Below are 21235 nucleotides of genomic sequence, written 5' to 3' on the forward strand. Positions count from 1 at the left end.
CCGTCCGTACTTGACCCCTCGTCCTCACCAGTCTCCTATCCCCATGCCCAGCCATCCCAGTCACCCCGCTCCTTCCCCTCCAGCCTTGAAAATGGGTACAAAACAGGTCCTCAAACAGCCTGAGAGAGGAGCTTCACTGGTGAAATCCCAATCCCAGCAGGAAGGAAGGCGGGTGCAGGAGGGAGGAGTGGAGGCTAGGCATTGCGGTGGGCAGGACTCATTTAGGGCTGGGGTGGCGGACGCGAGGAGGGGCGGAAATCCAGAGTTCAAGGCTGGAAAGAACTTGCCCAGCCTTCGCGTGCGAGCGCGCGGATGGTAACCTCGGAGGCTGCACGGTGCGGGCACGAAAGGGTGTTGAGCGGTATACATAGCTCTCCATACACATTGGGAGCTCAGCGAGAAAAGGAGGGGGCGAGGAAAGGCAGGTTCCGCCTCCCCCTGGCCCGCGTGCACACACGCGCCCACCGCGGCTCGGGCTGGCTGAGCGCGGGCGAGTGTGAGCGCGGGCGAGTGTGAGCGCGAGTGTGCGCACGCCGCCGAGAGCCCCTGCCCTCGCCTCGCACCCTGCTCAGGGCATCTTGAGAGCCTGGAAACGTGAACAGGCTTAAAGTATGGCATGTTGCAAAGATGGTTTCTGCCAAGAAGGTGCCCGCGATCGCCACGTCCTCCCGGGTCAGTTTCGCCCTCCTGCACTTCCTGTGCCTGGCGGCTTGGTGAGTTCTCCGGGGTCCCCAGGGGCAAGGGTGGAGAAGTGGCCAGCTCCCGGCCCCCCGCCCGCCGCCGCCCCTCCCACGGCAAGCCAGACCCTCCTGTCTCCGCTGTAAGGTCAGGGACCGAAGCTGGGCTTTTCTGTGACCGCGTAGACGCGCAGAACCGCGGGGGAGCCGGGTGCAATAAGAGTGTGGGTTTGGGGGTGCGTGTGCGCAGGGGGAGCCTTTCCTGACCATTTTTCTGTCCCCCATCCTTCAGACCTGCCTCTTGTAGCCTGGGGCAAGAGTCTCTTTCCCTAGAAGATAAACCTGTTTCCACCTGTTCTGTGATGGATTCTTAAAACAACCCCTTCCGTCGTTTTTTATTATTTATTATTTATTTATTTATTTTTGCATTTGCAGTTTAAACGAATCCCCAGGACAAAACCAAAAGGAGGAGAAATTATGCCCAGAAAATTTTACCCGCATCCTGGACAGCTTACTCGATGGTTATGACAACAGGCTGCGTCCTGGATTTGGGGGTATGAAAGATTTAAAACGCTCAACTGTGTCCTGTCTGTCCCTCTCTCGGTCTGCCTGTCTGTCTGTCTATGGGAATATCATTAGGTATGCCTCGAGTGCAAAAATGGAAAATCTCCTTCTCCCCGCCCCCCCACCTTGATGAGACCTCTGACAAGAAAGACCGCCTCCACCCTTACTTTCCCATCTCCCTGCCGACTCAGAAGCTCTGCCTCTCCCCCACACTAATTACCTTCCGGGCCCTGACTGCTGGGTGGGGGAGGTTGGAGGGAAAGAGTCAAAAATGGGAACTTGGGGCTCGGCTGCCCAGCTGCGCTGCGCCCTGAGAATGGACTTCCCTTGCACCTGGCCACTTTGCTCAGAGCGGGTTGCACTTGAGCAACTGATCCCAAGTCCCTTGTCCTCCCACGTGGTATCTGTTCCTCTGCCAAAACCTCGCCACCGTGTTCTACCTAGGACATGAATCTGGGGCACAAAGCTGCCTGCTCTGCTAGAGAACCCAGTCCTTTCCTGTTCTCTTCCACAGTGGGATGACTTTTTACTGTATTTGGGGAGATGTCATTTACTTCTCTCCCAAGACTTTGGAGTCAGAGGTGTTTCAGCTTTATTTCTTCCTTAAGTATTTATAATAGCTCAAACAGGGGCACATCCATTAACCCCACTGTTGCTCTTTTTCATCATCATATTCCATTTACTTATATAATGAGAATTTATGTGGCAAGCGTTGTGGGAGGCCCTGTGTCCACAGAATCTGAAGATATGATTCTTCACCTCAAACGCCCACTGGGTCCATATCAGGGAGAACACATGACTTCACCCCTTGTGTCAGCTGTGGACCTGACCACCAAGCCCCTCTTTTTTCCAGCTACCCTGAGCTAGTTATCTACTGGGAAATGAGTTGATCAAGATATAGACTCTGTCTTAAAAGAGCCTCAAGCAGGAGGAGGAGGAGGAGCAGCAGCAGCAGGAATAATAACCACTAATATTGTCTTTATTTGAAGTGGCATATACACCAGGCATTTTATAGGCATTACCGAGAGTAAGCTATTACTATCCCCATTTTATAGATGAAGAAATTTAGGCTTGGGAAGTTAAGTGGCCAGTTCAAGTTCTCAGTTAGTAAGTGGCATGGGCCGGATGTGAACCGAGGTCAGGTTGTGTATTTATGAGACAAACCCATGAAGACCAAGATGATGTCAGATGCTGTGTGGCGAGCGTCAGGCGGAATTAGCAGCACAGAGGCCTTCGGGCTTCCTCCTGAGAATGCATGGGAGATAAGACGATGAGAGAACGGACACTGTAAGCGGGAGCAGGACATTCCTGGGGAGGAAGACAGAATTAGACCCTGTCTCAGGTTTGAAAGAATTATCAGAAGTAAAACAGAATTGGATAGAGCGGAGCTGGATAATTCTTTGGAGTCTGACGAGGCCGGTTCTCCTCATTTAACAAATGAGGACACTGAAGATTAGAAATGGAAAGTGATTTATACAAGGACCCATAGCATATTAATGGTTGGCTAGAATCAGGCTTTCTGATCCCAAACTTTTTTTTCTGGATTTTACTGAGAAGGCGATAGGGGGCCATTGAGGGTATTAAGTGAGTTTTTGGCATACCGACAGTGACAAATACGGGTGAGAAAGATGAAAGCTTCTCCTGGTGCTCACACCGCCTCAGCAGTAGGCTGCTAGGCACTGCGTTTGCCTTCATGCAGATTTGAAAAGAGGCTTCCTTACAGAAGTGAATCATTTGTCAGTGCGCGATCTTTCTTTCACAAGCGAGGGGGAAATGATCACTTTATATCCCCCCCAAATTTGTAGACAATATTCCAGATGATGTGATACCATTGAAGACTACATTATATCAATAAAAGAGGATTTATCTGCCCATAAAGGTCTTAAACATGACGTTTTAAGTAAGGAAAAAAATAACAGAAATACCACATCCCATGAGTTTAAATATTTATTGGAGAATTGATGTACCTGCACATAAATTAAAGTGAAAAGTTGTAAGTGAGACGATATGGTTATATTATTAAATGGCAAAAGTTGAAATGGCATCTCCCCAGTTGGTTATAATGCAAGTATTACTCAAAAAGAAGGTATCCATTGTGGATGGATCCTTTTTAACTAGCTACCTTCTCCCATAATATTATATAGACAATAAAATGGATGAAATCAGTCTGTGTGAGCCATCCTGGATCTTGGCCAGCTGTGATATTGCTGAAATGTCTCAAGGGCGTTATTAGTCATCTTACTTGTCACTGCCAGGTGACCTGCATTACCCACCCGGAGACACTTTCATAGCTTTATAGGAAGAGGTGGAATTCACGTTACTTCAAGGGTTAGCAGTTGATTAATCATTAAAAATTTACTATCTCACACAAGTTTTTGGCTATACCCATAAATATTTGTGGTAAATATGATTCATCTCTTAGAAATGGGCCATTTCTGTAAATACACAGCATTCCACGTATGACAGAGGGAAAGTAATTCTTTGCTGCAGGAACTGTGTACTGCGTTTACAGGATGTTATAAACGAGCATCACTGAAAATAATAAGAAAACTCAAACTTAGTGCAGACTCTTGGACGTGCTGCAAGTTGGGTCCCTTCTTTGACATTTCAGTACTTTGTGGCAAGTTTGGCATTTTAAAAATAAAATGAAAACAATTCGGATTTTGACCAGTGTGCTATAAATACAGATTTACTTCCTGGTTCCTTTAATCCTACTTCTGCTCTTTGTAGAGCATTTACTTTGTATCTGTTTATACAACTTAGCTGTGTTCCATTTAAAATAAAGCTAAAAGCAAAGATTTGAATTGAAATTGGATGGTTTGTGATTGCTCAGTAGGCCGGCAGGGGTTGGAATAGATTTGGAAACTAAATTACATATTTTTAACTCAGCGGCACAGCTTGCTACAGGGAAGTAAAAAGAACTGAAATGGTTCTCTTCTTTTCATCCCTCCAGGGTGTCCTCTCCCTTGTCCCCTACGTTCTCCCATTGGAGAAGAAAAGGGGAAAAGGTGAGAAGAGAAGGAAGGAGGCATGGCGCGAGGAGAAGCCAGATTGGGACTTGTGAAGGGGGACAGTCCTTTGGCCTCTGACAAATCAGTCTGCTGTCATCCTGAAGTAGCTTGCACCTGCTTAGGAGTGGCACACAAGGGGCACCTGGGTGGCTCAGTCGGTTAAGCCTCTGACTTTGGCTTGGGTCAGATCTCACGTTCGTGGGTTCAAGCCCTGCATTGGGCTCTGTTCTGACAGCTCAGAGCCTGGAGCCTGCTTCCGGTTCTGTCTCCTTCTCTCTCTGCCCCTCCCCTTCTCATGCTCTTGTCTCTCTCTGTATCAAAAATAAATAAATAAATAAATAAAGGAGTGGCACACAAGTGAAGCTCTCCACAGAGGAGCTAGAAAATCAGTCCCTGTGCTCTTAGCCACTTTCCACACTGTCATATGGGGTCTTAAAACGCCTAGCTGAGGTACTAACCACCAGGAGATAGCAGGAAGTCAGCCCTTACCCACTTCTATTTTACTGAAGGATTACGCCATTTCAATCTTTTGAGGCACATAGTCTGGAATAATAAATACTTCAACTAAAGACAATTGCCTTAGTCAATTCTTCCACAACCTCTCTGAAATGGGAAGAAACAGGTCAGTTTTGCAAGGTTGCTCACCAACACAGTAGAACTCCACCGTTACTGGAGTCCTCTAAAGTTTGGAATCCTTTATTTTTTAGTTTATTTATTTATTTATTTTGAGAGAGAGAGAGAGAGAGAATATGTAAGTCAGGGAGGGGTGGAGAGAGAGGGAGGTAGAGAATCCCAAACAGGCTCCTCACTGTCAAAGTAGAGCCGGACACAGGGCTCGAACTCACCTGAGATCATGACCTCAGCTGAAATCAAGGATCTGACACTTAACCTACTGAGCCTCCTGGGTGCCCCCAAACCTTCTTGCATATAAGGCTTAATAAGATTAGCAGAGATAATCAGGGTGGGCTCATCCCTATGTTAGAGGGAGTCTGAGAAAAGTTCCAATGAATTTCTCAAGAATCCTAAAACTACTCCGAGACAGGCTGCTTATATATACACTATTGCGACATCCACTTCCTAGGTTTTTTAAAAACATCCTCTGTTTACCAAGAGTGGAATTTTCATTAACATATTGTCTAGTTTCTAATTAGGTTATTAAAATACACAAAACTATATTTCCCCCAAAGGATGAAATGAGAACTTTTATTCTAAAGCTTTAATAGCATTTTAAAATGGAAAAGCAAATATGGAGAAGTATATACACTCTGGTATATTTGGAACATCCTTACCACAGAAATAAAAATATTCTTGCAATGTTTTCAAATGATCTATATCCTATAACCTAAAATTTAAGTTAATGCACTAACCCTGTGCTAGCTTTATTAACTGAGTCTACAGAGAATATATTTTTGAAAGTATATAGACAAAAAGAACACTTAAATCCACAGGGTGACAGAAAAATAAAGCTTCATTCTCTTTTGATTTGCCGCACTCACTTACGCATTCATTTGTTGAACCAATACATATTGACACCAGTATGTATCAGGAACAATGTGAGCTTGTAAAGATATTATTCTGAATCAAACACAGGTCTTTGTGAGCTATATAGCTAAGCAGTGCAGAGAGATAAAACTAACAAAGAAACAACAAAATAATTAAAGATCTCACTATGGGACAATCCAATAGCATGCTAAGATAGAGAATACATTGGATAAGGAGGTCTATTTCAGATGCAGTGGTCAAGAAAGTGTCTTAAGCTGAGACCTCAAGGTGACAGAAATGGAAAAGATAAGCAAAAGTTGTTCAAAGATAGAAAAAAAAGGCAAGTGTAAGCATACTAAGGTAGATAATTTAGTGTGATTCAGGCTATGAAGGAAGTCCAGTAAAGGGAGTCTTGTGAAGGTGGTAAGAAAGCAAGAGGAAGATTCTCTCAGAACTAGCTTGTGCTGGCGAGCAAAGGCCAGATCATGCAAGGCCTTTTATAGAAGAGCTCAGATTCTTTTTTCAGTGAACCTGGAAGCCATTGGAGTTTTTTAGTTGGAGAGAATGTCTTGGTGTGACTTTGCAACATGATCTCTCTGGCCGTTTCATAATAAAAAGAAAGATACAGAGGTTGGGCAATGTTGGAAGCAAAGAGACCAATGAAGAAGGTGTTTGTTTGTTTGTTTTTTGTGGCAGGGGTGGGTGGGTGGGAGGGTTTCTTAAGCTAGTGGTGGCATGGAATGAGGTGGTAGATGTCATAAAATGGATTTAAGTGGAAACAATGAAGATATATTTTGGAGGTATAATTTAACTGATAACTGTGCTGGATTTCATATGGGTGGTAAAGGAAAGGGAGAAGTTAAAAAAAAAAAGATCCCTGAATTTTTATTTTGAGAAAATGGGCAGAGGATAGTGTTATTTAAATTAGGGAGGTGGCGAGTAAGAAGAGGGATGGGGGGGAAATGAAGAAATCATGTGTGGATATGTTAAGTTTAGGATACATATCTGGAGTCCTGGTGGTTGTACTTGTTTGGCTATCAGACAAGAATTTTGTTTGGAGATATACAAGAGTCACCAGCATAGGGCACTGTGAGAACGGATGCCTAGAGCAGAGTATGAAGGTGCAAAGAGCCCAGAGCCAAACCTTAAGGAACATTAACAATTGAGGACGGGCAGAAAGCATAGAATTGCCAGGGGAGGATGTAAAAGAGTAGACTGTGCTATGTAGGTGGGCACTAGGAGAGTTTAATTTTGAGAAGTGAAGAGAATGGAATGTCTTAGGAAGGAGGGATGAGAAGCCTTTCTCAAAATCTTCTAAGATGTAAGTAAGATAAGGCTGGCCACATGGGGATATTTTATTTCATTCACTTTTCATCAGCTACTTACAGATCATATAGTATGTGCCAGGAACCGTTCTAGGATGGCACTGGGAGTGCATTCGTGAACAAAAGACATGCAGTTCCCTACCTTCATGAGTTGAGACTTTAGTGAGAGACAGGAAATGAGCAACAGAAATAAATAAAATTTAGAGTGTCAGAAGTCGATAACTGCTATGGAGTAATATAAAGCAGGGAGGAATTGCAGCTTTAACTAAATTAATAGGGAAGACTTCATTGAGAAGGTGATATTTGTTTCTTTTAAGTTTATTTATTTATGTTGAGAGAGACTGAGAGAGAGGGAGAGAGAGAGCAGAAGAAGAAGGCCAGAGAGAGAATCCCAAGCAGGTTCCATGCTGTCAGTGTAGAGTCTGATGTGGGGCTCAAACCCAGGAGCCATGAGATCATGACCTGAGCCAAAACCAAGAGTCAGGCACATAACCGACTGAGCCACCCCAGTGCCTAAGAGGGTGATATTTGAACAATGATCCTAAGCATAGGTAAAAACGTAAGCCATATTTGGGTTAGAAGAAACTCTGTGTGCCAAAGTGCTAAGCATGGAAATCAGTGTCACTGCAGTAAAGTTTAACAAGAAGGGGTTGGTATGATACAAAGATGAGGTGTGTAAAGCTTTGCAAGCTGGTAAGGACTTTGCTTTTACTGTGAGTCATATCAAAAGTGATTAGAGAGATTCCAACATGGGCAGAACCTGAACTGCCTAATTTTCAAAAGCCCGCCTTGGTTTTTACACTGACACAGGCACTCAGGGTCAGGGCAAAGGCAGAGAGGTTTTCGCAGTTAACTAGGCGAGAGAGGATGGGCATTTTGACCAAGGTGGTGGCAATGAAGCTTGTAAAATTGGAAGAAATGATGGGCTTCTGGCTATATTTCAAAGCTCTGGTCCACTGATGACAGCTAGAAATGGGGGGTGTGCGGAAAAGGAAGGGGTCGAGTCTGACTCCAAAGTTTTTGACGTGAACACCTGGAGAAATAGTTGCCAACACTGTGGCAGAAGCAGATTAGTGGTGTGGATGAATGATTTGTATGTGGATTTATTAAATTTGAGATGCCTATGGGACATTAAGAAGAGGTAAGTCTGAAAAGCAGGGACAATAGGTATGTCAATATATATGCTATTTAAAGCCATAAGACTAAAGGGATCATCAAGAGACTAAGGATAATAGAGAAGAGGTGCAATTATAGAACTGTGAAGGCTCCAGTGTTAAGGGGTGGGAGAGGAGAAGAGTAACCTCTGTCTCGGCAAGACTGAGGAGTGTCCTTTGAGGTAGGAGGGAAATCTCGGAGTATGTACAAGGGACCTTAAATTAAAAACATATGTAAATATATAGATGGATATACATATAGATATTTGTTTAGAATAGGAGGTGAGAGGTGCCTGGTGGCTCAGTTGGTTAAACCTCAGACTCTTGGTTTCTGCTCAGGTCATGATCTCACAGTTCATGAGTTCCAGCTGTCTTTGTTGACGGTGAGGACTCTGCTTGAGATTCTGTTTCTCCCCCTTTCTCTGCCCCTCCCTCTCTCTGTCTCTTCTCTCAAAATAAATAAACTTAAAAAAAAAGAAGAGCACTCCCTTTCTCTGTCTCTGTCTCTCTCCGTCTCTCTTTGTCTCTCTCTCTTTCTTCCTCTTAAAAATAAACATTAAAAATTTAAAAAAAAAAAAAAGGAGAGCACTTCGGTGGCTCAGTCAGTTAGATGACCGACTTCAGCTCAGGTCATGATTTCACAGTTCATGGGTTCGAGCCCTGTGTCAGGTTCTGTGCTGACAGCTCAGAGCCTGGAGCCTGCTTCGGATTCTATGTCTCCCTCTCTCTCTGCCCCACTCACACTCTGTCTCTCTCTCTCTCCCAAAATAAATGAATAGTAAAGCATTTTTAAAAATAATAAAAAAAGAGGAGGGGGGATGCTAGCTTCTGCCCCTGTGGAAGGAGCCGTGCTACGTCTATCATTTCCTTACTGTGACCGTGTCATCCAGCAAGGCCGGTTGAGACTCCCAGCAGTGGGACTGATCATTTACTTCTTAATGCTCCTGACAGATTAAGAAAGAGAAGAACATAAAATTAATCAGTACATTTAGCACTATCTATATCTTCAGTGATTTTGACAGGGGCAGCTTTGGTGATGGGTGTGAAGGTCTGATAGAGAGACATTTTGAGAACGGGAGGAATCTCTGGACATTTGTATTAAATCATTGTACGGGGGAGTGGAGAAATGGGGTGGTAAATGGAAGGAGAGGTAGGATCAAGAGAGCCTTTTTATTTATTTTTAATTTTTTAATGTTTGTGTATTTTTGAGAGAGACAGAGTGCAAGTGGGGGAAGGTAGAAAGAGGCAGACACAGAATCTGAAGCAGGCTCCAGGCCCCTAGCTGTCAGCACAGAGCCTGACACAGGGCTCAAACTCACAAGCTGTGAAATCATGACCTGAGCCTAAGTCGGATGCTGAGCCGACTGAGCCACCAGGCACCCTAAGACAGCCTCTTTAAGAGTGGGAGGAATTAAATTATTTTTTCAAACCTGTGGGAACTGTGTCATAGATATGGATGATGTTGACAAAAGGGATTTTAGTGGATCCTGGGCATGAAAACCAAGTTACAAGAGATGATAGCGTGAATAGAAAAGGAAGAATGAGAGGCAATGTGTATGGATTTTCCCCCAGAAGTTCATAATGCGAAAAGCAAGAGAAAGAGGGAAAATTGCCTTCTTTTAAGATGAGAAATATCAGAATACATTTGTGTGCCACTGGAATCATCTAGTAGGAGAGAGATACTTTAATATTACAATGGAGGGAAGGAATAACTTGAGAGAAAGACAAGAGACTATAGAACCCAGAACACAAATGTACTTTATTCTTCTCTCAGTTTAGCAAAAAAGATGTACTACTGCTATCTATCATGTATCTGCATTTTCTTTAGGGTAAGGATATGTAACATGCCTTTGGTGTTTCCCAAAATAGGCACTGTAAACTCTAGATATAGGCTATTGGTAACTTTATGGATATTTAGATAATATTTCACTTGGTTGTTAGTTTTCTTTGAGGTGAAAAAATATGTCAAGTCGCATTATATTACTGCCTAGGCCTTTTTATTGTATTTATTTTTAAAAGCCTCTTGTGCACGGAATTGGATTCTAGACTAAAAATACTTGGTTTACCAAGTATCACCCATTATCGGTCCACACATAGTCTTCTTTTTAACTCCCCAGCTGTCTGTTCATTCATTCACTGTAATATAGTCAACATACCAGTTCAATCATTAAACGCTACAACCTTGACAGCTTTCATTCTGCAATGCAGTCTCCTTTATCTTCTCTTCCTGTCTGCCCCACCTGAAGTAACCACCATTCTGAGTCCTTTTTAAATTATCTCATAGGTTTTCTTTGAATATCCTTTTAGCTCAGTTTTTTTTTAATTTTAAATTTAAAAAATGTATTGGCTTTGGGGCACCCAGGTGGCTCGGTTGGTTTTAAGCCTCCAACTTCGGCTCAGGTCATGATCTCACATTCGTGGGTTTGAGCCCTTCGTTGGGCTCTGTGCTGACAGCTCAGAGCCTGGAGCCTGCTTCGGATTCTGTGTCTCCCTCTCTCTCTGCCCCTCCCCCTCTCATGCTCTGTCTCTCTGTATCAAAAATAAATAAAACATTAAAAAAATAAAAAATAAAATAAAAAATATATTAGCTTTGAACATGCTATATATTAGCTTTCGGTGGTTTGTTTTCTCACTTAATTGTGTATGGTGAGGTTCATTCTTACTGTTGCATATTGCTATAGATCATTCATTTGACTGCTGTGTGATATTCCCACTTCATAGGAACTAGTTTATTCATCTTCTCTGCTGGCAGTAGGCATTTTGCTTGTTTCCAAGATTGTGTTGCTGTGAATATTCTGGCCCAAATTTCCTGCTGTAAATGTGCAAAAGTTTCTTTTGCATATACATCCAGGAACGGATTTTTCTGGATCTTAGTGTAAGTGGGAGTTCAACTTGATGAGATAATGCCAAACTGTTTTCTGTGGCAGTTTTACAAATTCAAACTCTCATTTACAATGAATATGAGATTCAGGATCCACAAACCCTTCAACCATACTTGAAATGGTTTTTGATTTTGAAATAATTAGAATTTTCTGATTTCTAATATGGCTGAACTTCTTTTCAAAACTTTATTGCCTACACGAATTTTCCTTCTGTGAATTGCATTTTCATTTCATTGTTTTTTTTTAAAGCTCTTCTTATTTCTTTACTTACTTTAATTATTTAAAAAGGTGACCTGGATTGATAGAAGGATCATAAGACTTAGGAAGCACTAATCTTTAATGTCATCTAAGTAAAACTCTATAGCTTTCTGTTTTCTGTGTAATATCAGTGGATATCTTTTCTTGGTTTACCAGGCAGAAAGGCTAGCATTTCTGTGTTTTTGGATGGCAAACTAAATTATAGATTTCTTTAAATATATCACTCAAAATTCCTTGTTGTTTTTGTACCTCCTATGTTAAATCTCTTGATTTTTGGAAATGCATCAGCAGTGTTTTGTAAGATGTAGCTGGATGCATGAATTTAAGTGGCTGAAAAACCAGAAATACATCCTCAAATGCATAGCTTCGGACAAAATGTGAACAAGGGTTAACTATTTCTATAATTAGCAAAGCACGTTAGGTCTCTGTCCTGGTGTGACAGCAAATTGGACATTCTTATTGGAGAAGAAATTAAACTGTTACATCCTTTGACCTGGTCTATATAGCTCAAGTAAAGTTAATTAGTGGAAAATTATCTGATATATTATTAATTGTCTTCCTACTTTGCACCCAAGTTAGATTCATTAATAAGAGGGGAATATTCCTTTGGATTTGATCTTAGTAATCCTGGTTCTTTCTTTCAAAGATTATTGAAGATCACTTTGTTGGCCTTACAAAATGCAAATACATTTTGGGGATTAAAAATCACTTCCTTATTGCCAAAGAAGTCGAATTTTTAAAATAAAGTATGTCTTTGATGTTACACGAATGCATATAACATTATGAGAAGGCCTTCCAAGCTCAAAAGTATCTGGTTTCTATGTAATTATGCTCTTAGTAAGGTTGATTTGAACATCTTAAACAGTAATGTTAGAGGAAGCGTCTCTTAGAATTGCTCTTAATTACATAGCGACCATTATTCACAGAAAACTGATTTATTGGAAACCTATTACATGTAAGGCCGGAGATTAGTTCTGGGAAAGGATACAAATATAAATAAGACACAGTTTTGGCTTTAATCAGGAAATATTTTTAGCTTAGCTGGTGTAACGCATGCATCCAAGTAATTTTTCTTTTTTGGAAATTTTTTAATCACTAGTGGGGTGATATTAAGAACAAACACATAGTTATTGACCACCCAGTATGTGCAATGCACTATGCTAGTTGGGAACTTCATAGAGCATTAAGATTTCATGTTTACTGTTAAGAGGAGAAAAACAGACTCAAACAAGGTCTAATAAACACAAAGGCATAGAAAGAGCTGCAAGAACACAGTTCAGAAACTAAGCATGAATAAAATTTAAATGTGGCACAAACAAAATTTAGGAAATTTCGATATGGCATGTTATGTAGTAGGTAGATGCAATTAATTACTGATTTATTATTTAATGATACATTAGCATAGTAAAGCCAGAACATATTTTGGAGATCACTAGAAGGGGGTTATAATTCTGGCTCTCCTGCCCGGCACGTAGTAGGCCTTCAATCAATCAAATTGCTATATCTCCATTTATTGCTCTTTGAAAAAAACCCATTCGCTATGAGCAGTTTCCCACCAGCATGCCCCTGATTTGTCCACACTCCATCCCCGTAGTGTAGACCACCATCATTTTTTCAGCTGGGCTAATACGGCAGCCTCTTGTAATAACCCTTCTTCTACACTGGCCTCCCTATAATTTATTGCCCGTACAACTGCCAGGATGATTTTATAAAAAAATGTAATTCAGATCATATAATTTCCTTACTTCAAACTCTTGATGGCCTTCCAATAATTAAGGGATAGAAATCAAACTTCCTCACAGCCTACGGCAGAGCTGTCCTGAATATCAGAGGGAGAAAACTTTGGGGAAGAACAGGGTAAAAGTGTTTCTTTCGTACTTCTGTATTATTTTGTTTGGACTGCCATAACAAAATACCACAGACGGGGTGGCTTAAACAGCAGCAAGTTCAAGATGTCAGCAGAGGGTTGGTGCCTTCGAAGTTCCCTCTCCTTTGTTTGTGGATGGCTATCTTCTCTGTCTTCATTCATATGGTCTTTCTTCTGTGTGTTTCTGTGTCCTAATCTCGCCCTCTTTAAAGGATACCGGTCACATTGGATTAAAACCCATCTTAGTGACCTCATTTTAACCTAATTCCTTTGAACCTTAACTCCAATTCAAGTCACATTCTGAGGTACTAAGGGTTAGGACTTCATCATATGAATTTGGGAAGCGCATTCAGCCCATTACAACCTCTTTATGTGTTGCCCATCTGTCACTGGGACTTCTAACAGTTTTTTTCCATGTAGTTTTAACAACTGCTGCCATAATGTGTAGTATAAATGTGTTGCTTAAATGATGCCACTTTAGAATATGAGCTCAGGAGAGGGTCTCTGTCCACTGACCGGTTTTCATTCTGTTTATATGGCTTTCATTTCTTATCATTTTCTTCTTTACCTGCTTGGCCCCAGTCTCACTGCCCTCTTTTCTAATCCCTGAACACACTAAGGTCTCTTCTACCTCTGGGCTTTCTTCCCTGAAGTTCTTTATGCTTAGGGTGCAGTTCTTTCAGTTTCACCAATGGTTACCCTCATGCTTACCCTCCAGGTCTCAGTTTAAAAGTTACTGCTTCGAAAAGTGCTATAAAATCTAGGCTTTCCCAGTCTCTTACTCAATTGCCAGCCTTGTGTGTATTTCTTGTGAATGACAAGACTCTCCCTTATAATTTATTTCCTTATTATTTATACTCAGACTCTCTAATAGCATATTAACTCCCTGAGGCAGGAAGTTCTTATGTCTTGTTTCCTACTGAAGCACCAAGACCTACTATGGAACTCAGCACACAGCAGGTGCTCACTCAATAGATGTTTATTGAATGTGTCCAAATGAAATCTCTCTACCAATAATATATTTTTAAAGTCTTGCTTTGTCTCAAAGACCTATATGATCATATAAAGCAAATATTGAGTAATGCCACAAACCAACTCAATAATACTAGGATTGTAATTCTGAAGGCAAACAGTTTTCAAGAACAATTAAGAAAGAATTATGTAAGAATTTGAAAATACCCATTATTGGGGCACCTGGGTGGCTCAGTCAGTTAAGTGTCCAACTTCTGTTCCAGTCATGATCTTGCATTTCATGAGTTTGAGCCCCGTGTCAGGCTCTGTGCTGACAGCTCAGAGCTTGGATTCTGCTTTGAATTCTGTCTCCCTCTCTCTCTGCCCCTCCCCCATTCACACACTCTTTCTCTCAAAAATAAAATAAACATTAAAAAATATGAAAAAAGTAAAATACCATATTATCATGGGATCATTATAACTACAAGAATTAGTATAACCCCATGTACCTTAAAATAAACTTGTATGTAAAAATATCATTGGTCTAATTCCTCTCCTATGCTCCTTCACTTACATAGAACACTTATGGTATTAATATTTTACAGGACATAGTTTGGTAAATACCATTCTAGAAATCAGATGAGCATTGTCTGTAAGCTAGAATAAAGTGAACAGCATCACCTAAGAACTTGTTAGAAATACAAATTACCAGGTTCCATTTTAGGTCAACCAGCAAATCTAGGATTGGGCCCAGCATTCTGTGCTCTGACAAACCTTCTATGTGATTCTGATCCAGTTCAAATTTGAAAAACACTGCCCTAAACTGATCTTTGAAGTAACTTTTAATTTGTCAAGAATCTTGTCAAAGAAATAGTTCCATTGTCAGGACATATGCAACCTTAATTGTTCTAAGTAATTTATGTCCTTTGTTCTGACATACAGTGACATAATACTTTTAATTCTTTAGCAGTTCTTTTTTTAAAAAATTTTAATTTTTTTAAAATTTATTTTTAAGAGACAGAGAGAATGTGAGCAGGGGGCGGGTCAGGGCTATCAGCACAGAGCCTGATGAGGGGCTTGAACCCACAAACCATGATGCTTAACCGACTGAGCCACCCAGGTGCCCCATCTTTAGCAGTTCTTAAGAAACTAGCAGAATGATTTATTCCACTCTTGAACCACTTTGAGTTGAAAGTTCTATCTTCTAAAATTCAGCACTCATTATCAGGTTCTTGGATTGCCTATCTATTCCTGGAACATTTTGCCTTAATGAGTTTATTACTACCATGTTTTTGTTATTATTTACAATTGCTCATTCAAATAAAAATTCCACTAACTTCTCACTCTTGTTTTCTCTGCTTTCCAAACGTGTTACTATTTTTTTTAAATGAAAACTCATTGGGGCGCCTGGGTGACTCAGTCAGTTGAGTGTCCTACTCTTGATTTTGGCTCAGGTCATGATCCCATGGCTGTGGAATGAGCCCCGTGTCACGCTCACCATGAACATGGAGCCTGCTTGGGATTCTCTCTCCTTCTCTCCCCAGTTCATGCTGTCTGTCTCTAAAATAAAATTTAAAATTATTTATAAATGAAAAATCTGATCTATACCTTTTCTTTCACTATATTTACAAAGGGTATATTTTTCTTTTTTTAATTTATTTATTTCTTCCTCAGTTCAGGTTATGATCTCATAGTTTGTGGGTTCAAGCCCTGCTTTGGGTTCTATGCTGACAGATCAGAGCCTGCTTCGGATTCTGTGTCTCCCTCTCTGCCCTCCCCAACTTGTTCTCTGTCTCTCTCTTTCAACAATAAACAAACATTAAACAAATCTAAATTTATTTATTTATTTTGAGAGAAGCAGAGAGAGTATGGGGGGGGTGGAGGAGGAGCAGAGAGAGAGGGAGAATCTCAAGCAGGCTCTGCGCTGTTAGCACAGAGCTGGAAGTGGGGCCCAGACTCACCAAACTGTGAGATCATGACCTGAGACAAAGTCAAGAGTCAGAAGTGCATCCAACTGAGCCATTCAGGTACCCCTATTTTTCTTAAGATGCTTATTCAGGAAAGGATTTCTCATTCTCCCTCAAACTATTTTTTCCCCTCTGTGGCTCAGTCTTCATCCCGTACAGGGAGAAATATTCTGATCAATTTATATGAGGATAACTTTAGACCTAGGGCATTAAGCTATTCCAACTGCTCTTTGTCTTTTTCTTTTCTTTTCTTTTTCTTTTTTTTTGGCATAAATCCAATTGTCCAACCAGTGTCCAAAGGAAATAGTACATCTTGATAGCAGATGTTATTCTTTCCAGCATGGAGTATCTAGCTTCTGGCCATATGATGGTGTAAACCATCATTTAAGGAACTGATATTCAAGAGGGCAACAGTTTTTTATTTTTATTAGTAATAAGATATATATATATATACATACATATATATATCATAATCTCTAACATTATTAAATGCATTATGTTCTAGAGACTGGGACAAGTCATTTACCTTTATTATTTTAGTTAATACTCATTAAAACCTGTACCTATTAGGATTCATGTCTAAGATTGAGTACGTAAAAGGAGCCAAATTTAAATTCCACCATTCCTGATTTTAAGCACCACGCTAACCCAGATTGTAGCAATTTTCCTTTTTCTAAAATCTGTGTCAGCCCCATTGTCATGAGGCTCCCACCTTTCCCTTCTGCCAAACACACCCGTGTGTTTGTTTCTGAACCAATCTTATTTATACCTACGAAAGAATCTCAGTAGTGGCCATTATCAGAAGCCAAGAGAAACTACTGCTTAATAAGTACTCTTAGGAGAGAGTCACTGTGTTCACGGTCTCTTAGGAGCAATTTCATCTGATCCCTATTGGTAGTCTTGCTTGACTTGTGTGATTGCTGCTTTTGAGAGGTTCAGTAGCCTGCCCACGATCAAACAGCTAGCAGGTGGCAAGAGGTGAACAGGGCTAACTTGTAGGAGAGTTTGTCTTTGATCTCAGTTACCAGTGGATGGTCTGCCTACTGTTAAAGGTGACATGAATCATTTTTGTGCTTAAGTTATTTAAGCAGAATCCTCAGCTCTCCAAAGACAACCATTATGCTTTTTCTCCTCCTCTTGTGGCTAAGTTCCCGTTTTTTAATAGCTTGCTTCTTTACTAAGGGCCAATCAGATGATGGACTATAAAAAAATTACAAAAGCTGAGTTTTTGTTCCCTGCACTACCTTTCATAGGAGTGCCTAGGGGTGATGTAGTTTTTTAAGAAACGATGTTACCCTAAGTAATTTTTTTTTTTTTGCCTGTAAATAAGTACTGATTTCTGGTTCTGTTGTTCTTTTGTCTACATTTTTTTTGTAGAGATGCATTATCTCACTAAATATTTAAGATGCCAGTAAAAACATGATGTATTATATCAGTATTTACTCTTTAACATCCTCCTTGCCTTGTAAAATTGGTACTTTTTTTTCACTCCTATTTACTTCATACCTACTAGGTCCTGTTACAGAAGTAAAAACTGACATATATGTCACCAGCTTTGGACCTGTTTCTGATGTTGAAATGGTAGGTATTTGGGAAATTTAATGTACTTTTTTGCGGTTTGAAGAAAACATGCAGAAGAGGGCAAATAATATGTATTTTGTTGCTAATAGCACACAGCTAGAAAGTCCAAGAACCGCCTAATTAGATTTAAAAGTTTAAAAGGATAAGACATTGAATTTATATTTCAGCTCTCATATTTGAGTATGTTTTGGTTTGGAGTTATTCTCAACAAAGAAAAAAATAACCTTACTATTACTTGTCTCTGTGGCACAACCTTTAGGTAGTGATTTTTTTCCCTTGGAAAATTATTGAAGTGGTGAAAATTGAAGAGTGTAATTAGTTTCTGTATGAAATCATATTGTAGTCCTAACTGCATTTCGTACCCCGTGTTGGCCCAACTGCTTACAACCTGCCTCCGCCCAGATCCCTCTCTCCTTGCCTGGCTCTCAGGCTTAAAGAGGTTAGAACACCAGACACCGGTCAGGATGAATTCCTCCATTCAATTGTATCCTCTCATCTTGAATATATGTAGATTAAAGGTCGGAGGACCTACTTTACCTTTTTTCCTTGACCCTGGGCTCCTAGGCTGATTTTATAAATTTTGTGAAAATAAAATTGCTTATTACATATTTCACTTTGTCTTAGAGATGCCTACAATTTTATGATTAATTATACAATGAGATTTGTTACACTTTTACTAATTTTGCTACCTGGTCTAAAGCACAGCTGTAAATGCTTGGTGCTGGCAGTTTTATTCAATTATAGTAATTACTCTTGAATGATTCATGTGTATGGTAATTTATTTACCTGATGAAATAGAAGATTAAGGTATCAAGATGGACATAACATGCTTTAATTGCTGGGAATGTTTTAGCTTCATTGATTTAAGAACACTTCTGCTCCTATTAATTTAGTTTTTATTTGGGTAGTTTTTTTTATGGGTGAGATGGAGGCTAGAATTTAATGCGTATTTACGTGTAGTCATCTGTGATTTGAATGTCACAAACTAATTTTCCTAGGAATACACAATGGATGTGTTCTTCAGACAGACGTGGATTGACAAAAGACTAAAATATGATGGCCCCATTGAAATTTTGAGATTGAACAATATGATGGTAACAAAAGTGTGGACACCTGATACTTTCTTCAGGAATGGAAAGAAATCTGTTTCACATAATATGACAGCTCCAAACAAACTTTTTAGAATTATGAGAAATGGCACTATTTTATACACAATGAGGTAGTCATTTTTTTCTTTTCCCTTCTTTCCTTTTTATGCTTTTTCCTATTCTTTCTTCCTTCTCTCTCTGTCTCTCTCCCTTCTTCTGTCTTTCCCTCCTTCTTTTCATCCTTCTCGTTTTAGGTGTCTAAAAAATCATTTACAAAGTGAGAGTTAATTTTAATCGCATTTTTCCATCATAGACTCACCATAAGTGCGGAGTGTCCCATGAGATTGGTGGATTTCCCCATGGATGGTCATGCATGCCCTTTGAAATTTGGAAGTTGTAAGTTACAATAAAAGCATTGTTAGAACTTATTATTATCTAATGCAAGCTGATATTTATATATGTGCTGAATTTCCCATAATCCATAAATCATTGTTTAGGGCAACAACTGTCCAAGATTTGACTTTTAGGAGACTATATCTTATCTAATATATTTGAATAAAGAAGTAAAAATGAACTCTTTTCCAAAAGCCAAAAATCCATTTGTGCAGCTGGCCTAGGTAGACTGAATCATAAATAAGAGGGTGGTGGTCAGTGGTGAACCCCATGTGCTGGCGGTGTAACAGAGAAAGTATAAAGGATTTTAAGGGGGGGGAGAGGGAGTAATTTAACATCGTCTGTTACAGGGAGAAGTCTTTATGGCAGATTTGAAAAAAGGTCAGTGAGGTTTCAGTTCTTGAAATGACAAGGTTGGAATAATATCAGCAGCACTATTAGTATCAAAGTGGTTGAAGCATGATGAAAGCGTTCTAAGAGGTATGGTCTGATATGTAGACAGAGCCAGATAATATAGCATCCTATAGACCACATTAAGGATTAGATTCTATTGTAAATGCTATAGAAAGACTTTGGAAGGTTTTACTAGTGGATTTGGCATTCTTTGACATTTTAAAATTACATTTCAGCTTTTATTCATGGAGAATGGATTGTAGAGAGACTGCAGGAGAAGCAGAGAAGAGTGGGAGGCTATTGCTTTAGTACCATCAGAGATGGCTGTGGCTTAGACAAGGATGGGACTAGAAGTGAAGCTATGAAGTAGGTGATTTGCAAATATTTTGTGGAGGTGAAGACAAGAAGGTGAAATGAATGGGTAGAAAAGAATATGGAATTTCTTCTCCCAAGCTCCCTTTACTGAGATGGTGGAAAAATGAGATTCCCTTTTTTAATGTCTACCTCAAATATTTGATTCACTCAGAATCTACCACAAACAGGTGCTGGCTTTTATAATTGCTTGGGATTCTAAGTGCACTGATTGTGAAACTGTTGCCTGCTCTTACCATTGCTCACTGCTTAACTTAATGAGAACTGGCCTTCACCATTCTTTGACAACCCCTAGTAATCACAGTATTCAGTGAGCTAAGTTACAGCTAGAGACTCATTTGCTCCCTAATCAGTGACTTAATGAATGAGAGAAGATTGAAAAGATACAGAGACAGAAAGGTTGATCTCACTGGGGGCAGAATTAAAATCCATTTGTACTATAATTTAAATTCCCCTCCAGATCGTTCTTATCTATGGGAAGTTCTTTCCCACCCGCCCACCCACCTCTGTTTCCATAGAGCAGCAGTCTTTGGAGTGACTTGAACATATCTGGCACTAGTCAGAGTTTGTACTAAAGAAATCACTCCTTGGAAGTTGGTGGTTTGGGTTGGGAATTAAAAAGAGAGACATTTTTTGATCGCTTTCACCCGTTTTGCCCACGCCCCCACTTCTTGCCTCAAGCATTGAATCATTAAGAGAAAGGTTATTCTACCAAGTTAGGATAGCCAAGAAAAGGCTACTCTAGTTAAAATATTACAGTCAGGAACATAGCATTCAGGGCCTTTTAAACGTATGATGAAGCATGAATATACCTCAGGAGAGAAATTTTGACACATGATTCTACACTGCTAAATGACAACACAAGCCTCAGAGTTTGTTTTGAGAAGCCATTTGTAAAAAGAATCTCTCTAGGTATCAACTCTTTTGTCAAATTAAAATTTACTGAGGACCTTCTGTGCTCTAGTCACTTCAGGAAGGTTTGTGGAGAGAACCAATTCATCTTGGTTCTTTTGAACTTATTTGTGTGTGAGCCGAGCTATCTGTTGTGGTAGACTGGTAAGCAAGCAGTTGGTTTCCATTTGCATTGAACACCAAATAAGAGAAAACGGGCTTGAATCGCCTCTGGGAGGGATTTGTTGAAGATGGAAGGAGAAAGGTCCTGACTGTAAGAGTTTAAAGGTAGTGGAACTGGTTGTGTAATTAGATTCCCCGGAGGGCTTCACAAATGTCGCTGCCCAATTGTTCCCAGACAGCACGGGGATTGCCCAGA

General features: G+C 40.3%; 1 protein-coding gene across 1 annotated transcript in view; it reads left to right on the forward strand.

Moving 5' to 3' along the window:
- Positions 1-483: 483 nt before the first annotated feature.
- GABRA4 (gamma-aminobutyric acid type A receptor alpha4 subunit) overlaps positions 484-21235 on the forward strand; it is a 66420-nt gene continuing 45668 nt past the window's right edge. The window contains exons 1-5 of the mRNA XM_029932067.1: positions 484-713; positions 1113-1231; positions 17652-17719; positions 18718-18938; positions 19121-19203. Of these exons, the coding sequence (XP_029787927.1) occupies positions 628-713; positions 1113-1231; positions 17652-17719; positions 18718-18938; positions 19121-19203 (577 nt within the window). The 5' untranslated portion in view covers positions 484-627. The remainder of the gene's footprint in view (positions 714-1112; positions 1232-17651; positions 17720-18717; positions 18939-19120; positions 19204-21235) is intronic.

The sequence above is a fragment of the Suricata suricatta genome, chromosome 1 (genome assembly GCF_006229205.1).
Source record: "Suricata suricatta isolate VVHF042 chromosome 1, meerkat_22Aug2017_6uvM2_HiC, whole genome shotgun sequence".
Taxonomy (NCBI): Eukaryota; Metazoa; Chordata; class Mammalia; order Carnivora; family Herpestidae; genus Suricata; species Suricata suricatta.